Source organism: Alosa alosa, chromosome 3 (assembly GCF_017589495.1).
Source record: "Alosa alosa isolate M-15738 ecotype Scorff River chromosome 3, AALO_Geno_1.1, whole genome shotgun sequence".
In the NCBI taxonomy this organism is placed as follows: Eukaryota; Metazoa; Chordata; class Actinopteri; order Clupeiformes; family Clupeidae; genus Alosa; species Alosa alosa.
Genome location: NC_063191.1, coordinates 37,709,830 through 37,734,009, shown reverse-complemented (window position 1 = coordinate 37,734,009; position 24,180 = coordinate 37,709,830). Strand labels below are relative to the sequence as shown.

Sequence of the window (24,180 nt, the reverse complement as noted above, 5' to 3'; positions counted from 1 at the left end):
ACACCTGACCTGATGCCCTCGGCATCGTAGGCTATACTGGGTGCCGTGTGTGTGTGTGTGTGTGTGTGTGTGTGTGGGGTGGGGGGGCTGCGGAGCGTCTCTGATTTTCATTCCGGCCCCTACTTCATCAGGTCAGATAGTTCACCTGCCTGAGACACCTGGCTCAGGTGTGGCCCAGCCGCCCTTGAAAATCGCACGCACGCTCACCACGTGCACACACACACACACACACACACACAGACCCAACATGCTGATGTTACCCAGCTCTGCTAAAATGAGCAAAAAGTCAACAGTCACTCCCAACCAATCACAACAAGCCAGAACAACAGCAGATAACACTCACACCAGTCACCTAGAGTAGACAATTACAGAAAGAGGCATACAGTGGGGGTGTGTGTGTGTGTGTGTGTGTATAGGTTCAAAAGATTTGCTGTTCAAACAGGATCTTCTCAAAGCCCTGCGGAGCCGTGTGGTAGAAATCACTGAACTGGCAGTCCAAGATGGCACTGTCATCCACTGCAAGAGACACAGGCAAAAAAAAAAAGAACACACAAAAAGTTAAACTTAAACCACAACCAACATCTAAATTTTCAAACTATGGAAAGACACACACACACACACTGCATTTGTCTACATCTCACATTACACACACTACATGACTTCCCTTAACAGACGCAACATGAACTTAAACACAACATCGCCCTCATGTGGCAAAATTGTTAATTGCATCTTCTTACATGTGCCGACTAGGATCAGTTTTAAAAAACAATAAATCTGACCACCAGAGGCCTTTATGGACCATGCCTACATTTGACAAAATGTGCACTGGGGTAGAATCAACCTCATGCAGTCTGTTAGGCAAACATCTGCCATATCTAAAGATATCAGAGATAACTGCAGTGTGTGTGTGTGTGTGTAAGCGCTTTCAGACATAACCTCCGGAGTACATGCGGAGGTTTGTCAAACGGAGGTCCTACCCTTCGGATGATTCAGATATGCTAACCTGCGGACCTAATACTGACCTTATACGGACGTATGTGTGAACGACATACACGCACATTACAGAATCTCCGTGTGGTTGTCGAGTGAGGGGTGGGGGCTTGTAGAGTTCACAAGATCATGAGATATGGCCTTAGAATAGATCGGCCGCTGCCTGTCACAGCTGCTTTTTGTTTACAAAGTGTAGCCTATGCATTATGTAGGCTAAAGAAGAGAAATCTATTGTGCGTAGGCCAATACTTGAAGTAGGCTAGTCAAGTAAGCAAACAGTATTTGTATGTGTGCTTCGAATAAACACATTTATGTTTTCAACGTTATGTAGCAGAATTACTTGGCTATAGAACCCCACATCTGGTTTGCGTTGGAGAGACAGCATGCGCACACTTTATGCTACCAGCCAATTCAGTAGGCTAACCCAAGACTTCAAGGCCATCATACAATGTTTTTAAGCAACAAACAAAATACTAACATAACAGTGAAGTTGTTCGTTTTTTCATGGATTATTTTTTCCAAAAGCATCCTCTCCCCATGTGTCTATTGCATTTACGTAAGGAGCTTGGAACAAAGTTGGCTTTTCTTCGTTTTCATTTTCTCTAGGCATATTTATGCTCAACAAATATCAGCGAGCTCAGCGAGGTATCAATGAACAGAAAACCGTGTTGGCTAACAATTTATTAAATACTCCTGTTATTGTCGTCAACGACGTCGCTGTAGGCTACTGCCTTTTCAGCGCCTTCTGCTTATGGTGATTCAGTCTTTTGAATTCGTTTGGCCTTGCCATGCAGTTGTAGGCTACAACGTCTCTTGACGTTCCCTTCGTGTGTTCTATCAAAATGCTGTCTGCCCTCATGGACAGTAGCTCCGTGATGTCTGCATCTTTCCAGGTCGGAGATTTTCTGGACAGCATTATGCCACTCCATCATAACACCGGCATTTAAGTCAAATCTAACCACATGGACGCACGAAAGAAACGTCACCAACACGCCCTCTCACTATGTGTGAATTTTAACCACATGTTCTACGCCCCGTTCAGACACAGCACATTTACATAATATCCGGAGGAAATACTAGGGGGGGAGTAGTAGAACAACCGGCTAAATTCAGACTTCCATATGACCGGTTATGTCGTTCAGATATACGGCCCCACCGTTTAACATCGGCAGAACCTCCGGTCTTACACGTATGTCTGAAAGCGCTTTGTGTGTGTGTGTGTGTGTGTGTGTGTGTGTGTGTGTGTGTACACAATAGAGGTACATTCTGATCGCCTCATAGTTCAATATGAAGTGAACTGCACAGGGTATTCATCCATGTTAAGTGTGATTCCGCTCTGTAGGTGTTCAGGGCAAAGGGAACATAGACACATCAATTCACCAGAGGGAACCGTGTGTAGGGAGCTACGGAATAGAGACACATCACTTCACAACAGGTTTTTCCACCAGAGAAAACTCAACTGACGTGAGCTTGAACCATCCAATGTAGCCAACTAGCAGCTTGAATATAAATCATTTTATCCTCTTACTACCAAGTTCCTCTTACTACCAAATTACAGTCAGTGCAATGCTGATGAAATGTGGACATTCATAACTGTAAATGCCAGTAAAATCTTTAGGGTACTGGTAATCATAGTACACAGCCTGGGCAATTTGTTATTTGTGAGTAGAGAGAACTTGAAATTTGTGTTTTTAACATTTACAAAGAAATGTATTGTTTAAAGATTAAAATTGTGTGGATATTTTAAATAGTTTTGAGTGGATAATGCATTGGACCTAGTCTTGCTTGTCTCTATGGCAACATGAGACTAGCAGGACATTCCAAATAAAACTGTTTTACAGTAGTGATCAACGTTCCTGTGAAGTGCATGTGGATTTGATACCCTGTGCAGTGGGTTGGGATTAGAGAATTCAGCGTAAGGACATTTGGGATTGGACTGCACACTAGGCTACATTAATCTAATCACTTCTAGTTTAGCTGCAAACTCCTCCTAAGTGTTCTTCAAGTCACCTAACTCTTACTAGCAATCCTAATATGGTGTGTATTGATGGAGTAACTCAGCCATGCACACTGCCTGACATTCAGATTATGACATTACAGACGTTAAACGGTCTATCTGTGTGTGTGTGTGTGTGTGCGTACAGTTTTACCATAAACAACTGGGTACACAGTCCCTCTGATGCCAGTAGCTGGACACTGCATGTCCTTCCCATTGAGGAACAGGTTCAGCTCCACATGGTCATACGTAACACCCTGGAACACACACACACACACACACAGGTTAATGCACTAGTCTGGAAGCCAGCTCGAATGTACAGTGCTCACCTACCTTATGGGGGCAGCCGTGGCCTACTGGTTAGCACTTCGGACTTGTAACCGGAGGGTTGCCGGTTCGAACCCCGACCAGTAAGCACGGCTGAAGTGCCCTTGAGCAAGGCACCTAACCCCTCACTGCTCCCCGAGCGCCGCTGTTGTTGCAGGCAGCTCACTGCGCCGGGATTAGTGTGTGCTTCACCTCACTGTGTGCTCACTGTGTGCTGACTGTGTTTCACTAATTCACTGATTGGGATAAATGCAGAGACCAAATTTCACTCACGGGATCAAAAGAGTATATATACTTATACTTATACCTACAGCAGTAACCTGAAAAGCCAGCCTGTACTTAGCCCCGCACATAACATTTGAGGTCGGGTCTCAAGTTCGGTCTGGACTTTTTACATTGACAAGCCTCTATGAAAACTTGAGCATCATATGGACCAATGGAATCGTCCGGGCAGGCTTCATACAATGATGGACAGATGAGCAATGGTGCCTATTCATTTACATGGCCTGGTGATGATGGACAGGTGAGCAATGGTGCCTATTCATTTACATGGCCTGGGTGGCGTGAGTGTGCTACGCTTCAATTTGTTTACGGCAAAAAGCTTGTAGCTGTAGCTGTCACTGACAACTGACTATCATGTCAGTTGTACAAGATATTGCCGGCGCAATAACTTTAAAAAATGAACAGAAAACAGTGATTAAGGCATTTGTCAGAAGAAGGATAACATTTCTCTGGATTTCACAGTAGGCTATTTCTTTGCTCTGATTGGTTAGGTTTATCCAATTGTGTGCAGAGGCATTTTTTCCCTCTATCGATTGAAACACGCTCCATAATCACGTTCCAATGCTTCGGTTCCAGACTCAAATTCTGAATAGAATTTTGAGTATGGCTACATCAGGCTACTACGACAGGCTACTGATGAATTTCCACATCCAAGCAAATGGGTTGCTTTAGAGTGTAGAGTTAAATGGGTTGCTTTAGAGTGTAGAGTTAAATGGTGCTGAACACCCCCCCCCTCCCTTCCCGGCACCACACACACACGCACAAGCGCAAGCACAGATACGATGAAAACCAAGTTGATGCTATACAATTCAGACCATGACAGTGCTTGTTTTTTTCTAAGGTATCAAAGTGACACAGGAGAACATGCTTCCAGACCTGCTGTTTTACTCTGCAATAGTCAGACACACTCACTCACTGGCTGAATCCCAATCTCTCCCTTTGAGGATTCACAAACTATGATGCACGTTCCCATCAACTTCATGGGTGCTTAGGGCTGTGCCACTGCAATATTCAGAAGTGCATAAGGGCTCGCCCACACCCTCTCTGTGCCATTTCCGAAGGGCGGTACCTACTCAAGGGAATTACCTACTCAATTCATAGTGTTGTGACGTGAAACACAGGGTTACCCAATGGGAGTCTGGAAGCTTGAAAAACATCAGTAAACAACTGCCATAAAATGGAAACACAACCATGTTTACAACAACACGTTTTTGGGGTTGTCAATTTAAGTGCCGTCCCATTCCTGTTATTAGCATGTTGAACCCTTACACCCTCGCAAACTTGATCACTTACTGACGGATGTCAGTTAAGTGTTTAAGGTTTCAGGGCTTAGACCTTAGGGATGAGATCGGGATTCAGCCACGCACTCTCTTTCTCTCCCTTTAAATGTGCCACCACCAGGCATACTGCAGTCTTGCACTTTAAATCTCCATTGCTAAGCTAACAAGCTAACTACCCACTGTAGGCAGACTGCAGTCTTGCACTTTAAATCTCCGTTGCTAAGCTAACAAGCTAACTACCCACTGTAGGCAGACTGCTATGGCTCTGTGCACTAGCTTACTTGAAGTCAGACAACCAGTTTCCTGTTCATGGCTGTCCACAAGCACCTGAAGATGAGAGCTTTAGAACCAAAACGTAAGAAATACAATGTACACGAGTCTTAATGTCCGTGGGTGGCTCTAAGTAGCACTGCTGTGTGCCACTGCTCGGCTTCAAGTTGTTATAAAAGCGATTTTAGCTTCCACCGTTTTCCTAAGAACGCCCGCCTACGTGCAGTGGCTGCACAAAATAAGGAGGGAAGGATTTTCGGTGAGCACACGTTTTGGTAGAACTGTAGCACTCCTCTTCAGGTGCTTGTTGACTGCGATGCCAACAAACAGGAAACTGGTTTGCCGACCTCAAGTAAGCAAGTGCACAGAGCCCATTGAAGTTTAGCAGTGAGAAGCACACTGGTCAGTTCTTGCATTCTGCGTCGATAGTTATCTTGGGAGATGCTTGTCCGTCTCCAGCTTTAAAAAGATATTTAGTCTCTTCTGTTGGCTTGATTCACCAGAAAACCTGACAACATAAAGCATAAACGGATCCCTATCATCGATTTCTTTACTCAAATTATCTGACTGCTGACTTTTGTTTTTGTTGAACCAAACTAAGAGATCATCAGCCTAGAAGGGATGCCAACACTTGACCCACTGTATTGATGTCAACAGCTGTAGTATCTCCTGTGTCTAAAGGTTGTGTTGCTCACTTTTTGCCCAATTTTACAGTTGGTGAAGAACTGCTATTATCGGTTCTGCAAGTAAGCTTAGGTAAAATGAAAACCATTAAAATTGATAAATCTCGTGATTTACACATTTAATATTAAAGTATTATCATTGAGAAGCTAGGCATAAAGACATGTTGTTGTTTTTCTTTTTAAATGGTATCAATTTGGGTACCCAGAATCAATAATTTTCAGTATCTTACATCCCTACCACACCTACACACACACTCCTGCTTCACCTCACTGTGTGTTCACTGTGTGTTCACTGTGCGCTGAGTGTGTTTCACTAATTCACAGATTGGGATAAATGCAGAGACCAAATGTCCCTCACAGGATCAAAAGAGTATATTCATACACACACACACTCACCACAACATCTCCCTCCTGTGGAAGGCTGTTGGCAGGCAAGCGGTTTTTCTCCTCGTTGTTGTGGTACACGGAGCCGTCATGCCTCAGGACCAGGCTGTGAGTGTCCCGACCCATCGGAACCTGGTTCAGGTTCACTTTCTGAGTGGCCACGCCCACTCCCCACACACCTGTGGAGAGAGAGAGAGAGAGAGAGAGAGAGAGAGAGACCAGACATTCATATTACAATAACACAAATAACACAATAATATTACAATTAAATGTACTCTTTGATCTGAACTAGCTAGGTTATATACTATTAGACATATTGTGGCTGGAGGACTATGACAGTCTAGCGGCGGCATCTGTCGACAACAACATTTTTTGTAGAGCGACACTTCTCAAGGTGGAGGTTGGCTGGGCAAAGTTCATGCATCGCCTTATCACCTGCCTGATAGATGGCACCTACCCGTAGACTGAACCTTAAACTCGAAATAGCTCTTGTTCTGATGGAGAGGGGCGTTGGCTAGGCAACCTCCGGTCCCACATATCCTTCTGCCGCTCTTGACGATGACCACATCCGTTCCTGAAAAAAATAAAATCCCAAAACAGAAGACCATTGGTTGTCTGACCGTGCCACGCAGCAAAATTTGGGTATGTAGTTCACTAAAGATAAACTCAACTTGTTAAAGAAACTATGTGTGTTACCTTTAGGGAGCAACATTATGTGTAACGAACTAACTACTCATGTCTGGCCTCGCACTGACTGATTTGCTGGCGAGCTAATGTAGCTTATCAGTGAACAACTGGCTAGCTGGAGAACACTTGTCACATGCCAATTTCCAGATGCGCAATTTCTAAATCTGTCGACAACTATATAAACGACAGAGGAATGTTCTTTAAACACTAACGTTACAATCCGGAGATGTGCAACCTTGATCTTCAATGATTGCCTAGGGCTCTTGAAGACCGGGTTAGAAGTACGGCTTCGCTTTTGCCGTGGATAAGTAATGCTATTGCTAATGCTACAACACAACAGTATGAAGTAAGAGAGCTCTTCATATCTGGTATAAATTTTGTTCCTTACCCATTTGATGCGTGTCCAGCTGAACTGTTGGCATCTCTTTGAGGGGTACATGTCCCGAGCCTCCGTCCCCACAACAGCCCAGACAACACGAAAACAGTGAGGCCATTTTTTTTTTCGTGGAGGGATGGCGGAAGTTACATAACAAACAGTACACTAAAGAATCATTGTTGCCAGAAGAGAGACGCTCAGATAGAAATAGCGACTCCTCGCGGTTTGGGGTGGCCTACATGATGACGTACACAGCCAATGAGAGCGCTGACTCAGATGGGGCGCGCTTCCTGATGGCATGGAAACAAGGGAAGAAAAATCGAGGTCAAAATATTTTTACACGTGACTGTGCAGCTATTGGTTATCAATGTGTCAAGTCCATGACACATGGCTCGGTCATATGCTGAAGAGCTTAAGACTCAAATGTAGGCTACTGCGTCACCTTTATTATAAATTAATTGCATAGATGACAATAATGCAGCTTAATGCGGACTTCAGACTAGGGTAGGCTACATACTATTCGTCAAACATTCTAGCTGCCGTTTGGATAATAACTGTTTGCTCTCTTTTACAGTGCAGGGTTTACTCTGAGACTGAGTCCTTTAAGGCTTTGCTTCAGCAAATTTTGTTGTGCCTCCAGTTAAGCTTCTCACGAGTTTTCACGCCAGTGTGAAGTGCATTTAAATTGATCAGCGTCAATAATGACGTACTGTCTGTGGAGAGGCCGTGATCAGAAACCGGGCAAGAATCGAGTGGTGGACAGACTCTCACGTTGTCATGTTTTGCATAGCAACAACCCCCCCCCTCCCCGTCACATGTGTTGGGGATCAACTGAATTTATGCTTCACTGGAGAAAAACGGGGAATTCTCTGCCAAGTGGAGAGCACCCCGCGAACCATAGACCATCTGTTTAGGACAACTGCTTAGGCATTGGACAGACGTGTCAACTAAAAGTATTAGACACATCAACGAAAGTGACGTTTTCAATTTCGGTAGAATGATTCTGCAGACACGAAGAGGTTAATCATTTCACCGCGGGAAAGGCGAAGTCTGCACAGCAACAAGCGCCATGATTGCAATGAGCGCAGTGCGCCCCGGCAGCTGGTGAGTGCTTTTGGTCCAATTGCATGTTGCTTTCCGTCTGCAAAAATCTGTCATAACCATCCCAAGCGCCGCGCCAGCAGGACCTGGGCTGTTTCATTTGAAATTAGTAACGGTAGATGGTGTCAAATCGTCACGGTTTCAACAGGATGGTAAACGTGGCATCTTTTTTTCGCGTGCCTGTGATTTTTCCCTCGGATATCACCGCACGAGAGGAAGCGCTAGTGGTCTATTATAAATGAAGCAACCGCGCATCCGAGTTCACTTGAGAGTGAACTTAACGGTCCTTATCATTCCGCGCTATATTTAGTTGAAGAAGATGCTGTGGTGTCGTGCTCTTCTTCGGGATCGCGTGACATGTCGTCTCGGAGAATAATGATCCAACACGGACACCCTTAAAAAAAGTAGGTCGACAGGAGAGAAGCGGTCCTCCACTCTTTTCTAAAAATGCGCGTTTCGCTGATGGAGTCGACGCAGCTTGGCGTTATTTGTGCAACCGACCTCCTACTGATGTGCCATTTCATACATTTAGTTAAAGTCAACTATCCGTTGTTATCTGGACGTTTGGATAAACAGCAGATGATCAGCAGCAGCTGCACACCTTGCGTTCATTCATTTTCGCGCGCAAATTAGTTGCGCTTCTGACAGCAGTCGTTACTTGGCATTTACTTGCGGTATGAACCAGCAGGGTAGCGTGCGCGCATCACTACTGATGAGCGTGCGCTTTTTTATTGACCAGGCTAGTTATGTATGTTTCTCTCACGTCTTCTTATGTTTTGGGATTTTCAGAAAACCATGGAGTTACTGGAGGAGGACCTGACATGTCCAATATGCTGCTGTCTCTTCGAGGACCCGCGCGCTCTCCCCTGCTCCCACAGCTTTTGCCGAAAATGCCTCGAGGGCATCCTGGACGGACAGCGAGGTCCCACTTGGCGCCCCCCGTTCAAATGCCCCACCTGCCGCAAAGAAACCTCCCACAATGGCATCGCGAGCTTGCAAGTCAATTACTCATTGCGGGGAATCGTTGAGAAATACAACCGAATTCGCGTGTTGCCGAGGATGTCCCTCTGCCGCGAGCATCACGGGCAACCGCTCAACATCTTTTGCGCCACCGATTTGAAACTTATTTGCGGCTTCTGCGCCACTACCGGCGACCACAAGGGACACAAATTCTGCGCTCTGCAGGACGCCTACGAGCAGGAGAGGGCTGCCTTTGAGGAGCTGTTCCGCGGGCTCGAGAACTGGCGCAGCGCCGAGGTGCTCTCGTGCCTGGAAGCGTTGGAGAGCAGCAAGAAGAAGGCGCTGCAGCTCGTGTCCAGAGACGCCGACCGGGTTACCGAGTACCTGGATAAACTTCTCCGCGCGCTGGAGCACAAGCGGAGCGAGATTCTGTCCGACTTTGAGACTCTAAAATTGACGGTGATGCAAACTTACGACCCGGAGATCAGCAAGTTGCGTGCGGTGCTGGAGGAACAGAGGCGCGCGCTCAGCATCGCTGAGTCCTTCAGGTCCCTGTCGGACCCCCTCGCATTCCTTCAGCAAATGCAGGACTTTCGCGAGACTCTGCGCGTAATCAAAGAGACGCCGCTGCCGTCACCTCCTCGGAACGACGACGTCGACGTAGGTCCCCTCGTTCGAAACTTTGACGTGCAGCAGTGGGATTCAGTGAGGCTCGGTGATGTAGACACCCTCTGCGCCCCGCACGAGAGCAACGCTCACCGGTCACCTGCTGCGCCATCTGTTCCACGCTTCCCTCTCGCGCTCTGGAGATTCGTCCTGTTCGCGTGTGTTGTGTGCCTGTCCTTCGTGTCTCTAATTCCGGTGGACTGTCTCGCACATACTACCCCAGAACGAGTGGCTGCCCTGAGTCGAGCTTACCTGCCAGCGCCCGAAGAGGTCCTCCACCTAGCCGGGCGCTGCTGGAGAGAGACGGCGGGGCTCTGCGCCTTCCTGGTGGAGTTCTGTCAGAACTGTATCCTAAACCTTATTAACACCAGTGCAGACTTCATCAGCTAATGTGAATGCGTTGACAGCCTGTTCGATTGTAGTAGTTGTTGTTGTTGTTGCGGTATTGATTGAGCCTTCCTGAACTAGCCTTAACAGTTTAGTTTCACCAGATGTGTGAAGAAATTGTGTTTTCTAAATCGTTATAATATGGTGAGTTGAATCATCCAGAGCATATGACATGTCCACCGCCTCAGAATATAATCTGAAACGTTACCGAAACAAAACGCAACTGAATTCGGCCGTTTTATTCAGCCAATGACAACAGAACCAAACTTCAGTGTAATATGTAATATGTCTATCTGATGAAACCTGCCTTTAGCCTTTGCTGCTGGTCCGTTTAAACTCCAACTGCCGAGTAAGGGCACATGTAGGTCAGTGAAGACATTTGTTTTTACGCTTCTTTTTTTACTTGTTAATATGTGTTCTGAATGTGTCAGTTTAATGTGTGTTTGTGTTGTTATAAGAGATGTACACACGCCCTCCCCCGGTCTGTCCATATAGGCCTCCCGTTCTGCATGTGCACCAAATCACTCCCCCCTCTCCCGGGCACCTCTCTGTTTATACCGAGCCTTGCATTTTTGACAAAATAAAATAAGCAGTTTAATAAGTTTTCCCCCCCTTTTCATTTATCGGTTCATTTGTTTACGTAAGCCTGGATTCCCTCACTGCTCAGCCAGGCGCGCGCTCTGTGCCTTCCGCCCATTGTGGGATGTTCTAGGACACAATTAACAAACAATTTTAAAAACAAAAGTTGGAATTTAAATTGTACTATAGAATAATACCGACATTATTTTAGTTTATCTATATATATAGAGAGAGCGAGATAATGCAGAGGAGAGAGTATGCCTCTCCGACATCCCCACGCGCCTCGGTGGTTTCGCCTTGCCTCCCGCAGGCTGGGTGTTGCATAACAGCGCGAGACCCGTGCAAGCCGAGAAATAGCATCTCAATACACAAATGTTTCCTGCCATTTTATAAGAAGGGGGGAAAGATTTGTCGATGCTCTTGGCCAAAAGACTTTTCAGCGTTTCCAAATGCACCACCTTTAAATAAACATAAATTGTTTAACTGTGCCTCTGTGCACCTCTGACCATTTCCCTACTTGATAATGGCATGTTCTGACACATGTCCGAGAACATTTAGTGCATTTTCGTTTAAATATACTGTTTTAAGCCTGTTTATCTCTGTGAAGACCTGCAGGAATTGTGTGTGTGTGTGTGTGTGTAGTACTGCAGCACAAGCACAAGAGTGATGATGCCAGGCATAAGGCTCATCACCGGGCCTCCGAGTGCCTATAGCTCCCAAATACACCTCCTCATTCCCTTTTGCCTCTCTCTCTCACCCACTCGCCCACGCACGCACCTTCCTACCCCAGCTCCAGGGATGCCGAGCTGGGGAAGCTCTTCCTCCTCTCACCGTAAAACTGCACTAGACGCCCTGTGATTTCTTTATAAAATGCAGTCACATCAATTTCATGGTGCCGGGTTATAACTTCTCTTTTGACTTGCCAAATCAGTGATAGACTATAGAAGTGGAGCCTATCGCCAAGTAAAGGCCCGTGCAGTGTCCTCCGTTAGGCCACGTTAAAACAGTGATTCATTATTCGAAGTAATCACCTATGTGTTTATTATTTTTCCAAACAGCGTAGTGACAGAAATCCCAGGATCACTTCAGAAAATGAGCACGTGTCGTCACAACTGACCGTGGCTCCCTGCACACGTCACTGCACGTATATATATAGCCCCCTGTTACCGGGCAAACTCCGGATCAAAGAAAAATTAGTTGGTTTTTTTTACCACCCCCCTCTTCAACGCAACCTATTTATATAAATAGTGGTTATGTAATTTTAAATACATCGAATAAAACAAACTTCATGAAGAAATGGGATCATCCTTGCCGTCTGATGTGTAAGGTTTTCTCGAATATGACCTTCTTGCCAAATGCATTGCCAAAGTTATGTATCATATTTTGGATTTGGATGAACTGGACAGTCGAAAACATTATTTTAAATATAATTTTACAGAGTAAGGCTTTGAAACAATTGACCCAATATGGATTAGTGGACATTTTAAGTTCCTCTCACCTCTAGGCTAGTTGTAGTCCGATGTAACTGCCTTCAATCGTGTTTTCCTGTTTTTTTTCCTGTCTTATTTTTTTATGTTATTGTAAGCTCTGTGTAGTAAACGTTATAACACGATGTTACTCGCTTATTTCAATTCTGGAAGTTGCGCTGTCACAGACGTACGCGCCCTTTTCTGATCCAACAATACCAAGCAATTTGAACACCTTAATAAAATAATATTTTTTACTTCACCAATAATTTCAATATTATTCGCACCGTTCCTAGAACCACCAGGTTCTCTTAGCATTATTTTACAGCTGCAATGTAATTATATGCACAATTCATAGGCTAGGTGTGTGTGTAAATGGTAAAAAAATGTTTTTCATTTCAAAGAAAAAACATGTTACTAATCGATTGAAAACTATAGATAATATAAAGAGAGGGGAAAGTCCATGCTGACGACTTTTCAACACAAGTACATTAAATCCAATATTCTCGCCGGATCAGGCTGCTTTGCGAGGGTGGAAATTCTGTTTGTTTCACTGAAGTCTGTAAAATAACAAAATAATGGATAAAATCCATTATTTTTTATATAAATGTATTAGAGAAAAATACTGATGACTGGTAGTCTGGCGAATGACTGTAAGAAAGAACATGTTCAAAATGTTAGATGCGCAACTCAATCCCCCTTTGAAGCTGTCGCAATAGACAAAACCAGCAGCCATACAGTCACCACAATATTGTTTTGTATATATATGTATATATATATATATATACATATATATATACACACACATATATCAATATGTATTTCTAAGCCTCATGTTTAAAAGTACAATATTCATGGGGAAATCCAGGATGAATAACATAGGTTATTTGTCCCTCACATGCACGCGGGCTTTCACCGTCTCTCTCACAGGCACACACACACACACACAGTCTCTGCGCTTAATGACAACGTATTAAAGTGCATGAAGTCAAAATATTTATATAGGGAAAAAAATAAGTAGGCAATCCCAAATATGTCCAGACAACACACATGCAAAACACGGATGGACACCGACACTGTCAGTGCACGATGTCATTCAAGGCCCAAGGGTGCCTATCAAAACCACAGGCAACACAGTTAAATAGCCTGTAGAATTATTTCAAAGTATGTGATTTTGTCATTTTTGTGCATCGAACTATAACTCATGATGAGATAAAATGTCGAGAGTGCGTTCAGGGTCGCATAATGTCCGATTCCGACCAGGGAGAATGGAGATCGAACCATAGTCAAGATTCTAGAATCTTTGGTGCAGACTTTAGATTCTCTGAACATTAGAATTAGACCACTGAACATGTAGAATTACTGACTGGACCTATAGATTGGCAGATGCTTTTTCATCAGGGGCTAGCCCAACTCCATTGATGTCTAGATATGCATTTTGATCCGTAAAGTGCATATAGGATATGTGTGATACCCGCAGCTCGCAATGATTATGAAAGCTAACTTTATTTAAAGCAGTCTTTATTTTATTTATGTCATGTTTATCCCACTTTAAAATACCTGACGCACTTTTCAGTGCTTTGCGCACCAGACATGTGAACGCACAGCACCATTACCCTCTCACTTTAAATAAATACCTCAGAATGTGAACAAATTAGGCCACGTGTCCATAGATAACCACGGGTGCATATTGGCGTCCGGAGATACATCACCATGTCGGATGAGGTGCGTCTGTAACCACCATCGCGTGGCAAAGCAGCGTCTGCAGTTGTTTAGAGTGAAAGGTGATTTAGGCTACTCTGGCGCTGCGCTCCAAACCGATAGGAGTGGATCTCCGGGTGATATAGGCTACTCTGGCGCTGCGCTCCAGACCGATAGGAGTGGATCTCCGGGTGAAAAAGGCTACTCTGGCACTGCGCTCCAGACCGATAGGGGTGGATCTCCGGGTGAGGTGATCTCAGCCGTAGTGCCGGTCAGTGTTTACGTCCTAAATTAGCGGTGCTCACCAAGCCTACATCTCCAAACCTATTGTTTGCATCAGAAACACAAGCCCTCAAAATGCATACATACAACTCAATGTGAATTCTCTAAATTCTATTAGGAATTTTCAAAGCCATTAAAGGCCTATACATAATACATAGGGCCTAATATACATTTTCACATCTTAAATGACCCGACCCACGTCGAAGTTCGGGCACTGTGCACGAGAACTTTAAGCCCTGGTTTTATTTTATTCTTTTTAGATCTCTAGGATTTGGATTTTCGTCCCGTTCTTAACTGGTAACAAGCCGGGTAGAAAGGTAAGAGTCATGGACAATTTGCACGGTACAAATCGGCATGGCAATAAACTATCAAGACAACTAATTTTCTACATTTCGGATATGGAAAGAAACAATTGTTCATCAATTGGATATAACCATCACAGGGTACTTGAACTGTCTTTTAAAGATTGCAGGCTACCCAGTCGTCCAGCCGACTATCTCGAATAACACTTCACATCAGAGCTCGGCTGCGGGTCGGAGCTGGCTTGAGCGTCCGATTATGAGATTTAAACATGGGCGGCAATTCCGGCGCAGTGAAATACGACTTGAGAGCGTGTGCGCTTCATGAAAAGGAGCAGTGACACGGGGTTCAAGTTTTCATCACTCAGGCTTTTTTTTATTTTTGTTTTATTTCAGAATACAAGACAATTGTCAAATAAGTAGCTGATTCCATGCATTTGAAATGTGTATTTTAAAGAAAAAAAAATACTCACAGGTAATTTGGTGTATACATCCACTTCCTACAAGACTCTCCACTTCTTACACACTCCTCAACTCTACATTTCTTACATGACTATTTCAAACACACCAACACACCATGTTTTTTACAATTAACCCAGGCACATTAAATATTATATGTATTACATGCATCTTCCACATTTGCACGTTGAACCCTGTGCACTCTCAAATTTGGCTTTTCACACTCTTGACATTCACTCAGAAAACACACACACACACACACACACACACCAAAAGTTCTCCTGCATATTTTACCAGCAGCTTTTCTTCTTGACCCCGTGCATAGGTGAGATGGAGCTGCAGATGGTGGTGATGAGTCCCAGTGGGGTTCCCTTTCCAGTGAGTCATCGGGACTTGGTGACGGAGTTGCCGTGGGATACGGTCTGCCTTACTTCAGCAGCACAATCAATATTGGAGGCTTCATCCGTTGAGTAACTCCAATATTTACGTGCTGCTATAGCGAAGCAGCCAGACAAACACAAGGGGCACACATGGGTGCGCGCACACACACAGGCTTTTGTTGGGGTCCTAAGCATTACTGCTGCAGCAGAGTATGGCCTGCATCTCAGCATAACCACAAACCATTCTGTGCTGCTACAGCATCACTTGGAGATCATCCCTCTCTCGGTCTGTCTCTCACACATCACCGTCTCTCCTCTCTTTTCTGTTTCTCCAGGACTCTTCGATCTGAAACAGAGACAGATTGTGTTATGAGTAAACACACACACACACACACACACACACACACACACACACAGAGGAGAGACGACAGACGGGGGAGCCAGGAGCTGCTGCGTGCCGTCAGGTGTGGGCAGCATCACTTCCTGTTTCAACCACCCGGCCAAAATAAAGCCCTCCCACTCCACAGTAGCACCAATCACCCGGGGCCACCTTGGGATTTCTGTAGGCAAACCCAAGGATCACAGAGACTCTCTCGCTCACACACACACACACACACACACACACACACACACACACACACACACACACACACACACTCTTTGGCAAATGCCAGAACCTGGTTAGCAATCACATGCAGTACAGTGCAGGCACAAAGACAATTTGAACCATGAAAGAGTGTAAGCCACCAACACACGACCCCCAGGGCCAAATGCCCTAGTTTATCAATGCTGAGTAATTCAGGGGTGTTTTCAACTTGGAACACTTCACAACACAAAGTATGACATAATTCACCCTGTATTAGGATATGTTTTATAATACATTATGATATATATATATATATATATTATGCTGCACACATCTTCACTACATATTGTATAAGAAATTGTAAGAGTTTGGCGTTAAGATCTGACAGAGTAGGCCACCTCTCTCTGTCATTCTCCTAAGTGGCAGAACAGGCTGTAAGTGACTGCCTTCCGTTTAAGAACAGATCCCTGGCCGTTTAGTCCCTGACCAAATTGTCCCCCCCCCCCCACCATGCATGGACAGACTCATATATAGACACTTTCATGGCCACAAATGCACAGCGCATAGTAGGCTCTCCTGTCACTCACCCACACACTGTGACTGACTGTTTTTTTAATTAGAGAAGTGTTTACTGTAAGTCTTGGGGGGGCTAAACTACTAAGCACAGGTATGGTTTAATTAGAGAAGTGTTTACTGTAAGTCTTGGGGGGCTAAACTACTAAGAACAGGTATGGGCCGTGCGGATTCTCCTGGATTTTGTCCTGACGAGTGTGTGTGTGTGTGTAGTGAGGCCAGGAACTGGAGTTGTCCTCTGTGAGTCGAGTCAAGTCACAACACGGCCGAAGTGGAAATGATCTAAATCCGATTAACATGAATTCTGGCCCAAAGGCATACACCTGCAACAACTCCATTCCACACACACACACACCTCCACACCAACCCCTGCTCAGGTGAGTCTGTCACCAGTCACTCGTTCACACAGGAGATCATCAAGCTGATCAGGCCATGATTGGTCACAGGGGTGTGTGGTTACAGGGCAGGGCAGTCCTGATTCGCTGACTGTACAGGCCGCGAGGTCTTGCGTTTCTGTGTTGACAGGCCCTGTGTCTTAATAGACATCATTAAATTACCACTGTTTCTGAGCCATGCATAAACACACACACACACACATTGTCTGTCTGGATTAGCAGGCTAGCGAGTAGCTGCCCTGCCATGTCATGTGAAACAGGCAGAGCAAGCCACCAATGCTACTCAACATGTAGTTACTGTTTGGATTAAAATGGTGCATTCGCATGTGTTACCAACCATTTAAAATATACAGTAGGTCATATTTGGGCACTGTAGCTGACCCATCAGTTTACAGAAACAGAAGCTAACACACAGTTACAAGCTGTAATCAGAGCTTAACAGGTGTGTGTGTGTGTAAATTCAAAAAGACTGTTGCACGCTTTGTTACTAGAACTGCCACATTTAAATCTCTCACACACAGACGTCCAGTCTCCATGGAGTAGCCTAGATTGGATCACTCACACGAGCAATAAATACTCTTAGCAATCTGTGATCACATCATCATTGTGACATACTTTCTATGGTCACACAGACAACGGAAGTTTTAGAGAGAGAGAGAGAGAGAAAAAGAAAAAAACTCCCTTTTACTTTCCCAGTGCATCTGCCAGTGTAAAACTAATGGCTCATCATCCCTCCCGATTTAACACCAGAACAGTGTTCATTCGCCACCGCTTGGTTTAGCCACGCCCACTGTGAAGTTCCTTACGTCCGACAACAGCCAACGGTGACCAGACGAGGCAAGCTGACCCCTCCGAGAGCAACTGCACGGCACTGAAGGGCTGAAGCCCTTCACCACACACCGAAACACTCTCCACTTCCAACGAATCACTCAGATCACACACATGGCATCATTAGTTATTTTTCCAATAAACCGTTTCAGGTTATATTTTAAACACAATATTAAAACGTGGTGGCAGCGTTCCAATTGGGAGGTGATGAATGATTGCAGTATGTGCAGTATTGGTGCTGTGTCCAACATAGTTCATTTCTGCTAGGTTGGGGAGCTTCAACTGCACTGATGTGAAGTTTCTAGAAACAACCACGTATCCCTTGCTAAATATTTTTTTGGTAATCTTGAAGGCTATGAAACTCCTGAAATGTTCCTGATTGTTGCACCTCACTGGGTAGCACTCTGCAACTCTTTATTTTATTTTTGATGAATTAAAGTTGCTTATCTGCATCTGGCGTCGGCAGTACGTGGTGTGCAAGTTCCTTTTTCACTTAATCACCCACAGAGCTCTTTGTCTTTCTTTTTGTTTATTTTTTTCAACTAATCTAGTAATCAAACTCCTAAACTTTTTTGTTTGTTTACTAACCTCCAATAATGTAAATAGCTGCAACAGATCCGGCATGCGAAGCCTGTGTGCTGTATATGTAGGCGCAGGGGGAGGGGTGTTTTGGTTAAGGGGCTCTGGGCAGTCCTGGTCATTTACAGGCACCATTGGTAATAAGAGTAATGACAGCATGAGCATGACATGGCATCCTGCTCCACCGAGACGGGCTGACTCCAGGGACCCACTCACAGGCCAGCTCTGTGGTGTACATCAGGGTCACAGCACATCTTCCTCCCACACACACACACACAGCCACACACACAGCCAGTTCCCGGGTCCTCTTGACTCACTCAGGGGCTTTAAACATCAGCCGTGAACGCACAGGACTGGAGCATGCTCTCTGGCCTCTATCTTTCTATGTCCGTGTGTGTGTGTGTGTGTGTGTGCTCTCTGGCCTCTATCTTTCTATGTGTGTGTGTGTGTGTGTGTGTGTTACTTCTCCAAGATTTTCACTTCACTCGATCCACCAGATTACAAGAAGCACATCTCTCTGACATATTTAAGACAGCACAGGAGGGGGGAAAAACACACACTCAACTTCACACCAAAACTATTACACCAGTGAGATAAATTTCTGGTCAGGACACACACACCAGTCAACAGATAGAAAACACACTTTGTCTTCGCCAATCTGGCAACACAGCCAACATTTTACAAATAACATTGTGTTTTTTCACACTACCTACATTTATCAGGTTTTATTTTACATCACTCTAGCCTCCTTTTTTTCAGAAAGCCAAATTAAGTTTACACACACACACACACACTTTACAACTAAGAATAAGTTTTACACCTCTCACAGACAACACATCTAAATGAACAAATAACCTTCACACTGGTTGGACACTAAGCACACTTAAATTTACTTTCTCAACAACAACCAGGAAATACTGAAATTACTCCACACCAGGCAGGAAATTCATATTAACAGGAAAAGTAAACACACACACACCACATACACCAAAAACAATGAGAGAACCCAATAAAATAAATGAATTAGACTATACTAATTACACTATACCACTACAATAATTACACTATATCCAGTAGAGTTCTCTCTCTCTCTCTCTCACCCTCCCACAAACACACTCCTGCCAGAGAAGCACCCTATCTGGTTTTCTACATTTGGAGAGACTTGGAGAGATATTTTATGTAGTATATATTTTATAAGTACCAGACTCTGTCAACGGCAGTCCTCCTGTCATTTCACACCCTTAATAACGGACCTACTGAGTTTCCTGATTGGTCGGAGTTGAATGGTGACATCAAGTCCTTTTCTCAAACCACAGAAAGCCTATGACACAAGTTGTTAAAATAATAAATAAATAAATAAATAAATAAATAAACAAACAAACAAAATATGATTTTGACGACACACATGGATACAGAGGATAATTGTACGTGTGATCATTTAAGAACAGCTTTGGTGTGTGTGTGGTCTCCCTGATGGCTTTTGTGCTGAGCCTGGAACACACACACACAGAGACACACACACACACGCACAGTTACATGTGATCTGCTGTTGAACTAGGAGTGGTTTCTATCACCAATACGGCACAAATAACACACTGGACACGAGTCTGCTGTTTATTACACACCCACATTTACACTCTCTCTCGTTCTCACACACACACACACTCATACCCTTATTCTCTCTTTCACATACATAGACACTCTCTCTCTCTCTCTCTCTCCCTCCCTTCCACACACACACAGGACATGTTGTCTCCTCAATGTTTAATATAGGCTTTCAAATTAGAGATGACCGGTCACATCCAAAACACACAGGACCTCTGAAGCAGCTTTAGATATTGTACCATTTCTTACATACAGTACCTCAAGCTTAAGCAGCCACTCACTCTCTCTCTCTCCCCATCTCTTACTCTTCCACCACACACACACACACACCTTGATAAGACTTCAGACTAGCTACCATAAGGCCTATATAAAAAAAAAATTGCTGTACTATTTAGAGGGAAAAATACCAACTATTAGCTTGCTTGCCATTGGGAAAGAGAGAGAGTGAAGGGGGGGCATTGTGTGTGTTGTCTGTGTAGTTTAAAGGGGGCATTGTGTGTGTAGTTTAAAGGGGGGGGTGCATTGTGTGTGTTGTTTAAAGGGGGGGGCATTGTGTGTGTTGTCTGTGTAGTTTAAAGGGGGGGGGCATTGTGTGTGTTGTCTGTAGTTTAAGGGGGGGGCATTGTGTGTGTTGTCTGTGTAGTTTAAAGGGGGGGCATTGTGTGTGTTGTCTGTGTAGTTTAAGGGGGGTACATTGTGTGTGTTGTCTGTGTAGGGGGGGGGGGCATTGTGTGTGTTGTCTGTGTAGTTAAACACCATTTATTCTTCACTCTCTAGTTGAGATCAAAGGGACAAATGACCTCAGGGCCAAAGACCAAGCCGCCTGAAAGACCTCAACAATAAACACACACCACACAGACAAATCATAAAACGAACACACACACACGGACAAATCCTAAAACGAACACACTCACACACACACACACACACAACACATTCAGAAAATCACAGGTGCAATCACTTTCTTTAACCTCACCAATTCCCATTCCCTCCAAACACACACACACAATTTCCTCAATCTTGAACCCACTTGAATGAATCAGACCAAACCTGACACCACACACACACACACCAAGCAGAATAAAGGTGTGGGTGGGTCCCAGTGACTTATGGACATTTTCCCCACAAGTCCACACACACACCTCACTATCTACTCATTCCCCCATATCTGTTTTATTCTAAAATAGAATATTTTTGGTGTCAGTTATTTATGCTAAAAAGGAAATAAAAAAATATTTTGTGTGTATCTAGTTTTACACTACTGACATAATTGGCCAAATCAGAATCACTCTTTATATGACACACTACAAATGGGCAAATTACTATCATATTCCCTTATTTGTAAGTGTTTGTGTGTGTGTGTAGGAAGTGGTGTGCCATTTTAAGTTTACAGGAAAGAAAGTCCCCCCTTCTCCAACCCCCTTCAAATGCAGAAACTGTGTGTGTGTGTGTGTGTGTGAGAGAGAGAGAGAGAGTAAGTGGGGAGAGACATTACATCCTATAAAGAAGCTTTCAAACTGTGGCATCAGTAAAAGCAAAACATAACAAAAAATGTTTAGAATAACTATACATATAGATCACATATGCATACAGATCACACTCTCCTACCACACACACACAAATTTCCAAAAATGGGGTTTTCTCCCTAAAATATCCTCCTTTATAAACCATATATACACATGTGACTGAGACAAGAAAACAACGATCACAGGACAGGAATATATTTATCCGTGTCACGTGTGTGTGTGTGTGTGTGTGTGTGTGTGTGTGTGTGTGTGTGTGTGTGTGTGGGTGTGTGTGGGTGTGTGTGCAGAAGGGGATTCACATTCTAAATTAACACACCAGAAACAAAAAGTGAATAGTCAGACATTTACAAATTTAAGAATATAATAATAATAATAATAATAATAATAATAATAATAATAATAATAATAATAATAATAGACACAAGCATCCAAATAGAAAACAACATGAGGGCACACACACACACACACACACTGCTATGATTAAAGGTTCCAGTGAATTTGTGTGTATAACAAGAATAATGGGGCTGTAGAAAATAATAGTTTTCCAGACGAATGGTGATGTGAAAGCAAATAATCCTGAATCAATGCGAAAAATGACATAATTGATACAGGAAAAAGAATGTTGGCTATTTATGACATAATTGATACAGGAAAAAGAATGTTGGCTATTTATGACATAATTGATACAGGAAAAAGAATGTTGGCTATTTTTTTTTTTACTAGAAAGAAATTCAAGAGCACAGACCTCCACCAAACCCAACGCAACTAAAGTGAAACTGAATTCACACATCTGTCCAATTTAAGGGTTCTTCCCATCCTTTGACCATCTACACCATTCAAACAAGTTTCATTAAATTGTCTCTCACTTCTTAAAAACTTAAAAGGGGAAATAGAGTGAAATATGGATGCCCATACAGTATCTATTAATAATGAAAAAATAATAAACCTCAAAAGGCCAAGATGCATCATGATGCACTGTGAAACATTTAATAATTAAATCATGACCCTTTGGATCGTAATTGAATTGAATCGTGGGTCAGGTGAAGATTCACACATCTTGGGAACATATCATGATTGTGTGTGTGTGTGTGTGTGTGTGTGTGTGTGTGTGTGTGTGTGAGAGAGAGGGAGAGAGGGAAAGAAAACATCTGCTTTTTGCTTGTTTGTGATGGAGAATTAAGAGCAGAGAAAGTATTGGCCTTGTGATCAGTGGAGTCCTATAGGAGTGCAAGTGGTTGATACTTAGTGTTGTGGGGATGTCTTAAGATCAGCTTAGAACAAGCCTCAACACAAACCTCCATGGCCAAATTTTTTTTGTTTAAATCAACAGTACAATGCCTAAACACCTCGCAAGGACAGTCTACACAGATATACAGACAGGCCGAGAGAGAGAGAAAGAGAGAAAGAGTTGTGATGCTTTCAATGGAGAGTCTGAAGGGTGTCTGAGTTGCTAAATACATGACAGCCAAGCCTGATTGGTTGATTGCTGTTGGTCAACGTTCTGCTCTTTAAAGACTCTGCATCCTTCCAGTGTAGTGCACACACACACCATCATAACCATGGAAGTTCTGAAGTCTATGAAACTTCAGTCAGTTTAATTTTTACTGTTGTGTGTGTGCGTGTGTGCTGTTGTCCTCATATATGCCTTCCCATCTCTCCTGCTGTAGACATTTATGCATTTACACACACACACACACACACACACACACACACACACACACACACTTAAGACCACTTAAGTTTCACCGGCAACCCAGTAGCAAGAAATTGTTGCATAATTTTTAATTGCACAGAAAAAAAAATCTTAATATCCAATTTGGCCAAGTGATCCCTAATTATTTTTTTTGTTCAGAGAGAAACAGTTTGAGAGAGTATGGTGTGTGTTCACTACAGCATTACAGATGTTTTAAGAAACACACACAGTCCACAAACACACCTGGCCGACTAAAACACACAGATCCATAATTAGGTGCCACCTCACCCTCCCTCACAACCCTGTCAAGACTATTCCAGTCAATCAAATCAACACACACACACACACACACACACACACACAAAACTAAAGATCTGATCACTAATTCTCTCTCTCTCTCTCTCTCTCTCTCACACACACACACACACCTAAAGGTCTGATCATCACCACTCCACTTAATTCTGTGTGTGTGAATCAGTGTGTGTATTGAGAGAGAGAAGAGAGGAGAGGCCCTCCTGACTCAGCCATCTGTGACAGAGAATGCCACACACACACACACACACACACACACACACACACACACACAGGTCATGGTGCAAATGCTGCACAGAAAGCTTTAGAACTCCCCCAGATTATTAAAATTTTCTAGAAGACTTATATTGAGATGTTTCCACAATTCACAGAACCAAAAACATCTTAGTTCTTGAAACATGGATAAGACAGTTACATCAACACTCACTAACATACTATTACACCAAGGTTTATGCTAAGCAAATTACACAAATCTGACAATCTATTGAAATACATTTCACACCGTCCTTAAATAAGAATAACCGAAAA

General features: G+C 43.7%; 2 protein-coding genes across 6 annotated transcripts; one reads left to right on the top strand and one right to left on the bottom strand.

Annotated features, from left to right (window-relative positions):
- Positions 1 to 39: 39 nt before the first annotated feature.
- Positions 40 to 7,483, bottom strand: spryd7b (SPRY domain containing 7b). Its single transcript, XM_048239056.1, has 5 exons — positions 7,288 to 7,483; positions 6,670 to 6,786; positions 6,225 to 6,391; positions 3,141 to 3,243; positions 40 to 516 (listed from the first exon to the last, which is right to left on the bottom strand). Exons 1-5 carry the CDS (start codon positions 7,391 to 7,393, stop codon positions 419 to 421), a joined length of 591 nt encoding a protein of 196 aa, XP_048095013.1. The 5' UTR covers positions 7,394 to 7,483; the 3' UTR covers positions 40 to 418.
- On the top strand, positions 6,771 to 16,621 carry trim13 (tripartite motif containing 13). Of its 5 annotated transcripts, none has more exons than XM_048239034.1 (2): positions 6,771 to 6,854; positions 9,166 to 12,261. In XM_048239034.1, the coding sequence occupies exons 1-2, from the start codon at positions 6,771 to 6,773 to the stop codon at positions 10,390 to 10,392; spliced, it is 1,311 nt and encodes a 436-aa protein (XP_048094991.1). In that variant the 3' UTR covers positions 10,393 to 12,261. The 5 variants fall into 5 exon arrangements, 4 of the variants coding, with proteins under 4 accessions (XP_048094991.1, XP_048094992.1, XP_048094993.1 ...); XR_007193104.1 differs by lacking the exons at positions 6,771 to 6,854; positions 9,166 to 12,261 and adding exons at positions 7,553 to 8,379; positions 15,501 to 16,621; XM_048239035.1 differs by lacking the exon at positions 6,771 to 6,854 and adding an exon at positions 7,632 to 8,379.
- The last annotated feature ends 7,559 nt before the right edge of the window (positions 16,622 to 24,180 follow it).